The sequence below is a fragment of the Physella acuta genome, unplaced genomic scaffold (genome assembly GCF_028476545.2).
Source record: "Physella acuta isolate Inbredline_101_S28 unplaced genomic scaffold, ASM2847654v3 ptg000658l, whole genome shotgun sequence".
NCBI lineage: Eukaryota > Metazoa > Mollusca > Gastropoda > Physidae > Physella > Physella acuta.
Genome location: NW_026732177.1, coordinates 1,120,831 through 1,137,610, shown reverse-complemented (window position 1 = coordinate 1,137,610; position 16,780 = coordinate 1,120,831). Strand labels below are relative to the sequence as shown.

The 16,780-nt window shown below is 47.9% G+C and overlaps 1 protein-coding gene across 2 annotated transcripts in view; it reads right to left on the bottom strand.

Annotated features, from left to right (window-relative positions):
* Positions 1–16,146, bottom strand: part of LOC131948698 (xaa-Pro aminopeptidase 1) — a 29,415-nt gene extending 13,269 nt beyond the window's left edge. For both annotated transcript variants that reach the window (XM_059310364.1, XM_059310365.1), the window contains exon 1: positions 16,088–16,146. In XM_059310364.1, coding sequence (XP_059166347.1) covers positions 16,088–16,145 — 58 coding nt within the window. In that variant the 5' untranslated portion in view covers position 16,146. The remainder of the gene's footprint in view (positions 1–16,087) is intronic.
* Between the last annotated feature and the right edge of the window lie 634 nt (positions 16,147–16,780).

Genomic DNA, 16,780 nt, shown 5'->3' with positions numbered 1-16,780 from the left:
CATCACACCCAGTAGGGATCACATCACACCCAGTAGACATCACATCACACCCAGTAGACATCACATCACACCAAGTAGACATCACATCACACCCAGTAGACATCACATCACACCCAGTAGACATCAAATCACACCCAGTAGACATCACACCCAGTAGACATCACATCACACCCAGTAGACATCACATCACACCCAGTAGACATCACACCCAATAGACATCACATCACACCCAGTAGACATCACACCCAGTAGACATCACACCCAGTAGACATCACACCCAGTAGACATCACATCACACCCAGTAGACATCACATCACACCCAGTAGACATCACACCCAGTAGACATCACATCACACCCAGTAGACATCACATCACACCCAGTAGACATCACATCACACCCAGTAGACATCACATCACACCCAGTAGGGATCACATCACACCCAGCAGACATCACATCACACCCAGTAGACATCACATCACACTCAGTATACATCACACCCAGTAGACATCACATCACACCCAGTAGACATCACATCACACCCAGTAGACATCACATCACACCCAGCAGACATCACACCCAGTAGACATCACACCCAGTAGACATCACATCACACTCAGTATACATCACACCCAGTAGACATCACATCACACCCAGTAGACATCACATCACACCCAGTAGACATCACATCACACCCAGTAGACATCACATCACACCCAGTAGACATCACATCACACCCAGTAGACATCACATCACACCCAGTAGACATCACATCACACCCAGTAGACATCACATCACACCCAGTAGACATCACATCACACCCAGTAGACATCACATCACACCCAGTAGACATCACACCCAGTAGACATCACATCACACCCAGTAGACATCACATCACACCCAGTAGACATCACATCACACACAGTAGACATCACATCACACCCAGTAGACATCACATCACACCCTGTAGACATCACATCACACCCAGTAGGGATCACATCACACCCAGTAGACATCACATCACACCCAGTAGACATCACATCACACCCAGTAGACTTCACATCATACCCAGTATACATCACATCACACCCAGTAGACATCACATCACACCCAGTATACATCACACCCAGTAGACATCACATCACACCCAGTAGACATCACATCACACCCAGTAGACATCACATCCAGTAGACATCACACCACACCCAGTAGACATCACATCACACCCAGTAGACATCACATCACACCCAGTAGACATCACATCACACCCAGTAGACATCACATCACACCCAGTAGACATCACATCACACCCAGTAGGGATCACATCACACCCAGTAGACATCACATCACACCCAGTAGACATCACATCACACTCAGTATACATCACACCCAGTAGACATCACATCACACCCAGTAGACATCACATCACACCCAGTAGACATCAAAGCCAGTAGACATCACATCACACCCAGTAGACATCACATCACACCCAGTAGACATCACACCCACCCAGTAGACATCACATCACAACCAGTAGACATCACACCCAGTAGACATCACACACAGTAGACTTCACATCACACCCAGTATACATCACATCACACCCAGTAGACATCACATCACACCCAGTAGACATCACATCACACCCAGTAGACATCACATCCAGTAGACATCACATCACATCCAGTAGACATCACATCACATCCAGTAGACATCACATCACACCCAGTAGACATCACATCCCACCCAGTAGACATCACACCCAGTAGACATCACACCCAGTAGACATCACATCACACCCAGTAGACATCACATCACACCCAGTAGACATCACATCACACCCAGTAGACATCACACCCAGTAGACATCACACCCAGCAGACATCACATCACACCCAGTAGACATCACATCACACCCAGTAGACATCACACCCAGTAGACATCACATCACACCCAGTAGACATCACATCACACCCAGTAGACATCACACCCAGTAGACATCACATCACACCCAGTAGACATCACACCCAGTAGACATCACACCCAGTAGACATCACACCCAGTAGACATCACATCACACCCAGTAGACATCACATCACACCCAGTAGACATCACATCACACCCAGTAGACATCACAACACACCCTGTAGACATCACATCACACCCAGTAGGGATCACATCACACCCAGTAGACATCACATCACACCCAGTAGACATCACATCACACCCAGTAGACTTCACATCACACCCAGTATACATCACATCACACCCAGTAGACATCACATCACACCCAGTATACATCACACCCAGTAGACATCACATCACACCCAGTAGACATCACATCACACCCAGTAGACATCACATCCAGTAGACATCACATCACACCCAGTAGACATCACACCACACACAGTAGACATCACACCCACCCAGTAGACATCACATCACATCACACCCAGTAGACATCACATCACACCCAGTAGACATCACATCACACCCAGTAGACATCACATCACACCCAGTAGACATCACATCACACCCAGTAGACATCACATCACACCCAGTAGACATCACATCACACCCAGTAGACATCACATCACACCCAGTAGACATCACATCACACCCTGTAGACATCACATCACACCCAGTAGACATCACATCACACCCAGTAGGGATCACATCACACCCAGTAGACATCACATCACACCCAGTAGACATCACATCACACCAAGTAGACATCACATCACACCCAGTAGACATCACATCACACCCAGTAGACATCACATCACACCCAGTAGACATCACATCACACCCAGTAGGGATCACATCACACCCAGTAGACATCACACCCAGTAGACATCACACACAGTAGACATCACATCACACCCAGTAGACATCACATCACACCCAGTAGACGTCACATCACACCCAGTAGACATCACATCACACCCAGTAGACATCACACCCAGTAGACATCACCCCCAGTAGACATCACACCCAGTAGACATCACATCACACCCAGTAGACATCACACCCAATAGACATCACATCACACCCAGTAGACATCACATCACACCCAGTAGACATCACACCCAGTAGACATCACATCACACCCAGTAGACATCACATCGCACCCAGTAGACATCACACCCAGTAGACATCACACCCAGTAGACATCACATCACACCCAGTAGACATAACACCCAGTAGACATCACACCCAGTAGACATCACATCACACCCAGTAGACATCACATCGCACCCAGTAGACATCACACCCAGTAGACATCACATCACACCCAGTAGACATCACATCACACCCAGTAGACATCACATCACACCCAGTAGACATCACATCGCACCCAGTAGACATCACACCCAGTAGACATCACACCCAGTAGACATCACATCACACCCAGTAGACATCACACCCAGTAGACATCAGACCCAGTAGACATCACATCACACCCTGTAGACATCACATCACACCCTGTAGACATCACATCACACCCAGTAGGGATCACATCACACCCAGTAGACATCACATCACACCCAGTAGACATCACATCACACCCAGTAGACATCACATCACACCCTGTAGACATCACATCACACCCAGTAGACATCACATCACACCCAGTAGGGATCACATCACACCCAGTAGACATCACATCACACCCAGTAGACATCACATCACACCCAGTAGACATCACATCACACCCAGTAGACATCACATCACACCCAGTAGGGATCACATCACACCCAGTAGACATCACATCACACCCAGTAGACATCACATCACACCCAGTAGGGATCACATCACACCCAGTAGACATCACATCACACCCAGTAGACATCACATCACACCCAGTAGACATCACATCACACCCAGTAGACATCACATCACACCCAGTAGGGATCACATCACACCCAATAGACATCACATCACACCCAGTAGACATCACATCACACCCAGTAGACATCACATCACACCCAGTAGACATCACATCACACCCAGTAGACATCACATCACACCCAGTAGACATCACATCACACCCAGTAGACATCACACCCAGTAGACATCACATCACACCCAGTAGACATCACATCACACCCAGTAGACATCACATCACACCCAGTAGACATCACATCACACCCAGTAGACATCACATCACACCCAATAGACATCACATCACACCCAGTAGACATCACATCACACCCAGTAGACATCACATCACACCCAGTAGACATCACATCACACCCAGTAGACATCACATCACACCCAGTAGGGATCACATCACACCCAATAGACATCACATCACACCCAGTAGACATCACATCACACCCAGTAGACATCACATCACACCCAGTAGACATCACATCACACCCAGTAGGGATCACATCACACCCAGTAGGGATCACATCACACCCAGTAGGGATCACATCACACCCAGTAGGGATCACATCACACCCAGCAGACATCACATCACACCCAGTAGACATCACATCACACTCAGTATACATCACACCCAGTAGACATCACATCACACCCAGTAGACATCACATCACACCCAACAGACATCACACCCAGTAGACATCACATCACACCCAGTAGACATCACACCACACCCAGTAGACATCACACCCACCCAGTAGACATCACATCACACCCAGTAGACATCACACCCAGTAGACATCACACACAGTAGACTTCACATCACACCCAGTATACATCACATCACACCCAGTAGACATCACATCACACCCAGTAGACATCACACCCAGTAGACATCACATCACACCCAGTAGACATCACATCACACCCAGTAGACATCACATCACACCCAGTAGACATCACATCACACCCAGTAGACATCACATCACACCCAGTAGACATCACATCACACCCAGTAGACATCACATCACACCCAGTAGACATCACATCCAGTAGACATCACATCACACCCAGTAGACATCACATCACACCCAGTAGACATCACACCCAGTAGACATCACATCACACCCAGTAGACATCACACCCACCCAGTAGACATCACATCACACCCGGTAGACATCACATCCAGTAGACATCACATCGCACCCAGTAGACATCACATCACACCCAGTAGACATCACATCACACCCAGTAGACATCACATCACACCCAGTAGACATCACATCACACCCAGTAGACATCACATCACACCCAGTAGACATCACATCACACCCAGTAGACATCACATCGCACCCAGTAGACATCACACCCAGTAGACATCACACCCAGTAGACATCACACCACACCCAGTAGACATCACACCCAGTAGACATCACATCACACCCAGTAGACATCACATCACACCCAGTAGACATCACATCACACTCAGTAGACATCACATCACACCCAGTAGACATCACATCACACCCAGTAGACATCACATCACACCCAGTAGACATCACATCACACCCAGTAGACATCACATCACACCCAGTAGACATCACATCACACCCAGTAGACATCACACCCAGTAGACATCATATCACACCCAGTAGACATCACACCACACCCAGTAGACATCACAGCCAGTAGACATCACATCACACCCAGTAGACATCACACCCACCCAGTAGACATCACATCACACCCAGTAGACATCACATCACACCCAGTAGACATCACATCACACCCAGTAGGGATCACATCACACCCAGTAGACATCACACCCAGTAGACATCATATCACACCCAGTAGACATCACATCACACCCAGTAGACATCACATCACACCCAGTAGACATCACATCACACCCAGTAGACATCACATCACACCCAGTAGACATCACATCACACCCAGTAGACATCACATCCAGTAGACATCACATCACACCCAGTAGACATCATATCACACCCAGTAGACATCACATCACACCCAGTAGACATCACACCACACCCAGTAGACATCACACCCACCCAGTAGACATCACATCACACCCAGTAGACATCACATCACACCCAGTAGACATCACATCACACCCAGTAGGGATCACATCACACCCAGTAGACATCACACCCAGTAGACATCACATCACACCCAGTAGACATCACATCACACCCAGTAGACATCACACCCACTAGACATCACACACAGTAGACTTCACATCACACCCAGTATACATCACATCACACCCAGTAGACATCACACCCAGTAGACATCACATCACACCCAGTAGACATCACACCCAGTAGACATCATATCACACCCAGTAGACATCACATCACACCCAGTAGACATCACACCACACCCAGTAGACATCACACCCACCCAGTAGACATCACATCACACCCAGTAGACATCACACCCAGTAGACATCACACACAGTAGACATCACATCACACCCAGTAGACATCACATCACACTCAGTAGACGTCATATCACACCAAGTAGACATCACACACAGTAGACATCACATCACACCCAGTAGACATCACATCACACCCAGTAGACATCACATCACACCCAGTAGACATCACATCACACCCTGTAGACATCACATCACACCCAGTAGTATCACATCACACCCAGTAGACATCACATCACACCCAGTAGGGATCCCATCACACCCAGTAGACATCACATCAGACCCAGTAGACATCACATCACACCAAGTAGACATCACATCACACCCAGTAGACATCACATCACACCCAGTAGACATCACATCACACCCAGTAGACATCACATCACACCCAGAAGACATCACATCACACCCAGTAGACATCACATCACACCCAGTAGACATCACACCCAGTAGACATCACATCACACCCAGTAGACATCACATCACACCCAGTAGACATCACACCCAGTAGACATCACATCACACCCAGTAGACATCACATCACACCCAGTAGACAACACATCACACCCAGTAGACATCACATCACACCCAGTAGACATCACACCCAGTAGACATCACATCACACCCAGTAGACATCACATCACACCCAGTAGACATCACACCAAGTAGACATCACACCCAGTAGACATCACATCGCACCCAGTAGACATCGCATCGCACCCAGTAGACATCACACCCAGTGGAAATCACACCCAGTAGACATCACATCGCACCCAGTAGACATCACATCAGACCCAGTAGACATCACATCGCACCCAGTAGACATCACATCAGACCCAGTAGACATCACATCGCACCCAGTATACATCACATCACACCCAGTAGACATCACACCCAGTAGACATCACACCCAGTAGACATCACATCACACTCAGTAGACATCACACCCAGTAGACATCACATCACACCCAGTAGACATCACATCACACCCAGTAGACATCACATCACACCCAGTAGACATCACATCACACCCGGTAGACTTCACATCACACCCAGTATACATCACATCACACCCAGTAGACATCACAACACCCAGTAGACATCACATCACACCCAGTAGACATCACATCACACCCAGTAGACATCACATCACACCCAGTAGACATCACATCACACCCAGTAGACATCACAACACCCAGTAGACATCACATCACACCCGGTAGACTTCACATCACACCCAGTATACATCACATCACACCCAGTAGACATCACATCACACCCAGTATACATCACACCCAGTAGACATCACATCACACCCAGTAGACATCACATCACACCCAGTAGACATCACACCCAGTAGACATCACACCCACCCAGTAGACATCACATCACACCCAGTAGACATCACACCCAGTAGACATCACACACAGTAGACATCACATCACACCCAGTAGACATCACATCACACCCAGTAGACATCACATCACACCCAGTAGACATAACATCACACCCAGTAGACATCACACCCAGTAGACATCACATCACACCCAGTAGACATCACATCACACCCAGTAGACATCACATCAAACCCAGTAGATATCACATCACACCCAGTAGACATCACATCACACCCAGTAGACATCAGATCACACCCAGTAGACATCACATCACACCCAGTAGGGATCACATCACACCCAGTAGACATCACATCACACCCAGTAGACATCACATCACACCAAGTAGACATCACATCACACCCAGTAGACATCACATCACACCCAGTAGACATCACATCACACCCAGTAGACATCACATCACACCCAGTAGACATCACACACAGTAGACATCACATCACACCCAGTAGATATAACATCACACCCAGTAGACGTCACATCACACCCAGTAGACATCACATCACACCCAGTAGACATCACCCCCAGTAGACATCACACCCAGTAGACATCACATCACACCCAGTAGACATCACACCCAATAGACATCACATCACACCCAGTAGACATCACATCACACCCAGTAGACATCACACCCAGTAGACATCACATCACACCCAGTAGACATCACATCGCACCCAGTAGACATCACACCCAGTAGACATCACACCCAGTAGACATCACATCACACCCAGTAGACATCACACCCAGTAGACATCACACCCAGTAGACATCACATCACACCCAGTAGACATCACATCGCACCCAGTAGACATCACACCCAGTAGACATCACATCACACCCAGTAGACATCACATCGCACCCAGTAGACATCACACCCAGTAGACATCACACCCAGTAGACATCACATCACACCCAGTAGTCATCACATCACATCCAGTAGACATCACTTCGCACCCAGTAGACATCACATCGCACCCAGTAGACATCACACCCAGTAGACATCACACCCAGTAGACATCACACCCAGTAGACATCACATCGCACCCAGTAGACATCACATCACACCCAGTAGACATCACATCACACCCAGTAGACATCACATCACACCCAGTAGACATCACACCCAGTGGACATCACACCCAGTAGACATCATATCACACCCAGTAGACATCACATCGCACCCAGTAGACATCACACCCAGTAGACATCACATCACACCCAGTAGACATCACATCACACCCAGTAGACATCACATCACACCCAGTAGACATCACATCACACCCAGTAGACATCACATCACACCCAGTAGACATCACATCACACCCAGTAGACATCACATCACACCCAGTAGACATCACATCACACCCAGTAGACATCACACCCAGTAGACATCACACCCAGTAGACATCACATCACACCCAGTAGACATCACACCCAGTAGACATCACATCACACCCAGTAGACATCACATCGCACCCAGTAGACATCACATCGCACCCAGTAGACATCACATCGCACCCAGTAGACATCACACCCAGTAGACATCACACCCAGTAGACATCACATCACACCCAGTAGACATCACACCACACCCAGTAGACATCACATCACACCCAGTAGACATCACACCCAGTAGACATCACATCACACCCAGTAGACATCACATCACACCCAGTAGACATCACATCACACCCAGTAGACATCACACCCAGTAGACATCACACCCAGTAGACATCACATCACACCCAGTAGACATCACATCACACCCAGTAGACATCACATCACACCCAGTAGACATCACACCCAGTAGACATCACATCACACCCAGTAGACATCACACCCAGTAGACATCCCACCCAGTAGACATCACATCACACCCAGTAGACATCACACCCAGTAGACATCACATCACACCCAGTAGACATCACACCCAGTAGACATCACACCCAGTAGACATCACATCACACCCAGTAGACATCACACCCAGTAGACATCACACCCAGTAGACATCACACCCAGTAGACATCACATCACACCCAGTAGACATCACACCCAGTAGACATCACATCACACCCAGTAGACATCACACCCAGTAGACATCATATCACACCCAGTAGACATCACATCACACCCAGTAGACATCACATCACACCCAGTAGACATCACACCCAGTAGACATCACACCCAGTAGACATCACATCACACCCAGTAGACATCACATCACATCCAGTAGACATCACATCACACCCAGTAGACATCACACCCAGTAGACATCACATCACACCCAGTAGACATCACATCACACCCAGTAGACATCACACCCAGTAGACATCATATCACACCCAGTAGACATCACATCACACCCAGTAGACATCACATCACACCCAGTAGACATCACATCACACCCAGTAGACATCACATCACACCCAGTAGACATCACATCACACCCAGTAGACATCACATCACACCCTGTAGACATCACATCACACCCAGTAGACATCACATCACACCCAGTAGACATCACATCACACCCAGTAGACATCACATCACACCCAGTAGACATCACACCCAGTAGACATCACATCACACCCAGTAGACATCACATCACACTCAGTAGACATCACATCACACCCAGTAGACATCACATCACACCCAGTAGACATCACACCCAATAGACATCACATCACACCGAGTAGACATCACACCCAGTAGACATCACATCACACCCAGTAGACATCACACCCAGTAGACATCACATCACACCCAGTAGACATCACATCACACCCAGTAGACATCACACCCAATAGACATCACATCACACCCAGTAGACATCACATCACACCCAGTAGACATCACATCACACCCAGTAGACATCACATCACACCCAGTAGACATCACATCACACCCAGTAGACATCACATCACACCCAGTAGACATCATATCACACCCAGTAGACATCACATCTACACCCAGTAGACATCACATCACACCCAGTAGACATCACATCACACCCAGTAGACATCACACCCAATAGACATCACATCACACCCAGTAGACATCACATCACACCCAGTAGACATCACATCACACCCAGTAGACATCACATCACACCCAGTAGACATCACATCACACCCAGTAGACATCACATCTACACCCAGTAGACATCACATCACACCCAGTAGACATCACATCACACCCAGTAGACATCACATCACACCCAGTAGACATCACATCTACACCCAGTAGACATCACATCACACCCAGTAGACATCACATCACACCCAGTAGACATCACATCACACCCAGTAGACATCACATCACACCCAGTAGACATCACATCACACCCAGTAGACATCACATCACACCCAGTAGACATCACATCACACCCAGTAGACATCACACCCAGTAGACATCACACCACACCCAGTAGACATCACATCACACCCAGTAGACATCACACCCAGTAGACATCACATCACACCCAGTAGACATCACATCACACCCAGTAGACATCACATCACACCCAGTAGACATCACATCTACACCCAGTAGACATCACATCACACCCAGTAGACATCACATCACACCCAGTAGACATCACATCACACCCAGTAGACATCACATCACACCCAGTAGACATCACATCACACCCAGTAGACATCACACCCAGTAGACATCACACCACACCCAGTAGACATCACATCACACCCAGTAGACATCACATCACACCCAGTAGACATCACACCCAGTAGACATCACATCACACCCAGTAGACATCACATCACACCCAGTAGACATCACACCCAGTAGACATCACATCACACCCAGTAGACATCACACCACACCCAGTAGACATCACATCACACCCAGTAGACATCACACCCAGTAGACATCACATCACACCCAGTAGACATCACATCACACCCAGTAGACATCACACCCAGCAGACATCACATCACACCCAGTAGACATCACATCACACCCAGTAGACATCACATCACACCCAGTAGACATCACATCACACCCAGTAGACATCACATCACACCCAGTAGACATCACACCCAGTAGACATCATATCACACCCAGTAGACATCACATCACACCCAGTAGACATCACACCCAGTAGACATCACACCCAGTAGACATCACACCACACCCAGTAGACATCACATCACACCCAGTAGACATCACATCACACCCAGTAGACATCACACCCAGTAGACATCACATCACACCCAGTAGACATCACATCACACCCAGTAGACATCACACCCAGTAGACATCACATCACACCCAGTAGACATCACACCACACCCAGTAGACATCACATCACACCCAGTAGACATCACACCCAGTAGACATCACATCACACCCAGTAGACATCACATCACACCCAGTAGACATCACACCCAGCAGACATCACATCACACCCAGTAGACATCACATCACACCCAGTAGACATCACATCACACCCAGTAGACATCACATCACACCCAGTAGACATCACATCACACCCAGTAGACATCACACCCAGTAGACATCATATCACACCCAGTAGACATCACATCACACCCAGTAGACATCACACCCAGTAGACATCAGACCCAGTAGACATCACATCACACCCAGTAGACATCACACCCAGTAGACATCATATCACACCCAGTAGACATCACATCTACACCCAGTAGACATCACATCACACCCAGTAGACATCACATCACACCCTGTAGACATCACACCCAGTAGACATCACATCACACCCAGTAGACATCACATCACACCCAGTAGACATCACATCACACCCAGTAGACATCACACCCAGTAGACATCACATCACACCCTGTAGACATCACATCTAGTAGACATCACACCCAGTAGACATCACATCACACCCAGTAGACATCACATCACACCCAGTAGACATCACATCACACCCAGTAGACATCACACCCAGTAGACATCACATCACACCCAGTAGACATCACATCACACCCAGTAGACATCACATCACACCCAGTAGACATCACATCACACCCAGTAGACATCACATCACACCCAGTAGACATCACATCACACCCAGTAGACATCACATCACACCCAGTAGACATCACACCCAGTAGACATCACACCCAGTAGACATCACATCACACCCAGTAGACATCACACCCAGTAGACATCACATCACACCCAGTAGACATCACATCACACACAGTAGACATCACATCACACCCAGTAGACATCACATCACACCCAGTAGACATCACATCACACCCAGTAGACATCACATCACACTCAGTAGACATCACACCCAGTAGACATCACATCACACCCAGTAGACATCACATCACACCCAGTAGACATCACATCACACCCAGTAGACATCACATCACACCCAGTAGACATCACATCACACCCAGTAGGGATCACATCACACCCAGTAGACATCACATCACACCCAGTAGACATCACATCACACCCAGTAGACATCACACCCAGTAGACATCACATCACACCCAGTAGACATCACATCACACCCAGTAGACATCACATCACACCCAGTAGACATCACATCACACACAGTAGACATCACACCCACCCAGTAGACATCACACCCAGTAGACATCACATCACACCCAGTAGACATCACACCCAGTAGACATCACATCACACCCAGTAGACATCACATCACACCCAGTAGACATCACATCACACCCAGTAGACATCACATCACACCCAGTAGACATCACACCCAGTAGACATCACACCCAGTAGACATCACATCACACCCAGTAGACATCACATCACACCCAGTAGACATCACATCACACCCAGTAGGGATCACATCACACCCAGTAGACATCACATCACACCCAGTAGACATCACATCACACCCAGTAGACATCACATCACACCCAGTAGACATCACATCACACCCAGTAGACATCACATCAAGTAGACATCACATCACACCCAGTAGACATCACATCACACCCAGTAGACATCACATCACACCCAGTAGACATCACATCACACCCAGTAGACATCACATCACACCCAGTAGACATCACATCACACCCAGTAGGGATCACATCACACCCAGTAGACATCACATCACACCCAGTAGACATCACATCACACCCAGTAGACATCACATCACACCCAGTAGACATCACACCCAGTAGACATCACATCACACCCAGTAGACATCATATCACACCCAGTAGACATCACATCACACCCAGTAGACATCACATCACACCCAGTAGACATCACACCCAGCAGACATCACATCACACCCAGTATACATCACATCACACCCAGTAGACATCACATCACACCCAGTAGACATCACATCACACCCAGTAGACATCACATCACACCCAGTAGACATCACATCACACCCAGTAGGGATCACATCACACCCAGTAGACATCACACCCAGCAGACATCACATCACACCCAGTAGACATCACATCACACCCAGTAGACATCACATCACACCCAGTAGACATCACATCACACCCAGTAGACATCATATCACACCCAGTAGACATCACACCCAGTAGACATCACATCACACCCAGTAGACATCACATCTAGTAGACATCACATCTACACCCAGTAGACATCACACCCAGTAGACATCACATCACACCCTGTAGACATCACATCTAGTAGACATCACACCCAGTAGACATCACACCCAGTAGACATCACATCACACCCAGTAGACATCACATCACACCCAGTAGACATCACATCACACCCAGTAGACATCACATCACACCCAGTAGACATCACATCACACCCAGTAGACATCATATCACACCCAGTAGACATCACATCACACCCAGTAGACATCACATCACACCCAGTAGACATCACATCACACCCAGTAGACATCACATCTACACCCAGTAGACATCACATCACACCCAGTAGACATCACATCACACCCAGTAGACATCACATCACACCCTGTAGACATCACATCTAGTAGACATCACACCCAGTAGACATCACACCCAGTAGACATCACATCAAACCCAGTAGACATCACATCACACCCAGTAGACATCACATCTACACCCAGTAGACATCACACCCAGTAGACATCACATCAAACCCAGTAGACATCACATCACACCCAGTAGACATCACATCACACCCAGTAGACATCACATCTACACCCAGTAGACATCACACCCAGTAGACATCACATCACACCCAGTAGACATCACATCACACCCAGTAGACATCATATCACACCCAGTAGACATCACATCACACCCAGTAGACATCACATCACACCCAGTAGACATCACATCTACACCCAGTAGACATCACACCCAGTAGACATCACATCACACCCAGTAGACATCACACCCAGTAGACATCACATCACACCCAGTAGACATCACATCACACCCTGTAGACATCACATCACACCCAGTAGGGATCACATCACACCCAGTAGGGATCACATCACACCCAGTAGACATCACATCACACCCAGTAGACATCACATCACACCCAGTAGACATCACACCCAGTAGACATCAGACCCAGTAGACATCACATCACACCCAGTAGACATCACACCCAGTATACATCACATCACACCCAGTAGACATCACATCACACCCAGTAGACATCACACCCAGCAGACATCACACCACACCCAGTAGACATCACATCACACCCTGTAGACATCACACCCAGTAGACATCACATCACACCCAGTAGACATCACACCCAGTAGACATCACATCACACCCAGTAGACATCACACCCAGTAGACATCACATCACACCCAGTAGACATCACATCACACCCAGTAGACATCACATCACACCCAGTAGACATCACATCACACCCAGTAGACATCACATCACACCAAGTAGACATCACATCACACCCAGTAGACATCACATCACACCCAGTAGACATCACACTCAGTAGACATCACATCACACCCAGTAGACATCACACCCAGTAGACATCACATCACACCCAGTAGACATCACATCACACCCAGTAGACATCACATCACACCCAGTAGACATCACATCACACCCAGTAGACATCACATCACACCCAGTAGACATCACATCACACCCAGTAGACATCACATCACACCCAGTAGACATCACATCACACCCATTAAACATCACATCTCCTCTAGACAAATGTCGTCAAATGAAACTAAATGCGATATTAACATATGCTAGATATTTCAGAGCCCAACACTATTTTAATTATCCTAGTCAACGCCTAGGCTTGCTAGATTATGAAAAATAATTTAGAAAGTTGGATTCACCTGTTACAAGCCAGAGCAGCCACACGAGAGCCATGGAGCAACGCATTCTGTTTAACATTCGTCTTTGCGGTACTGGGAGCGTGGAGCCTTATTTATACAGCTGGAAGTGTGTGTGTGTGTGTACGGTGTGGGTGTTTACTTTCTGACCCACACGTGTATAAAAAAAAAGTGCTAAAACACTTGCAAGACAAAGATGTTTCAAGCGATTCCATTATTCTTACCCGAACGTCCAACGACTCATGATACAGAGTAAGAAACCGATTATAATAATTATATTTTAGATTTGATAGGGCTGACGTTTGATAGTGCTGGTCATGATATTTTAGATTTGTTAGGTTCAAACAATGCCAGGCAAAGACCCGCTTGGTTCTACCAAGCTGTTTCTCCTATGGTCTGGGGCGTGGGTTTCTCCTATGGTCTGGGGCGTGGGTTTCTCCTATGGTCTGGGGCGTGGGTTTCTCCTATGGTCTGGGGCGTGGGTTTCTCCTAGGGTCTGGGTTTCTCCTATGGTCTGGGGCGTGGGTTTCTCCTAGGGTCTGGGTTTCTCCTAAGGTCTGGGGCGTGGGTTTCTCCTAAGGTCTGGGGCGTGGGTTTCTCCTAAGGTCTGGGGTGCGGGTTTCTCCTGGGGTGCGGGTTTCTTTTGGATGTATGGATTGGACTTGCATTAAGACAGAGGCGTAGCGACCCTTCCCG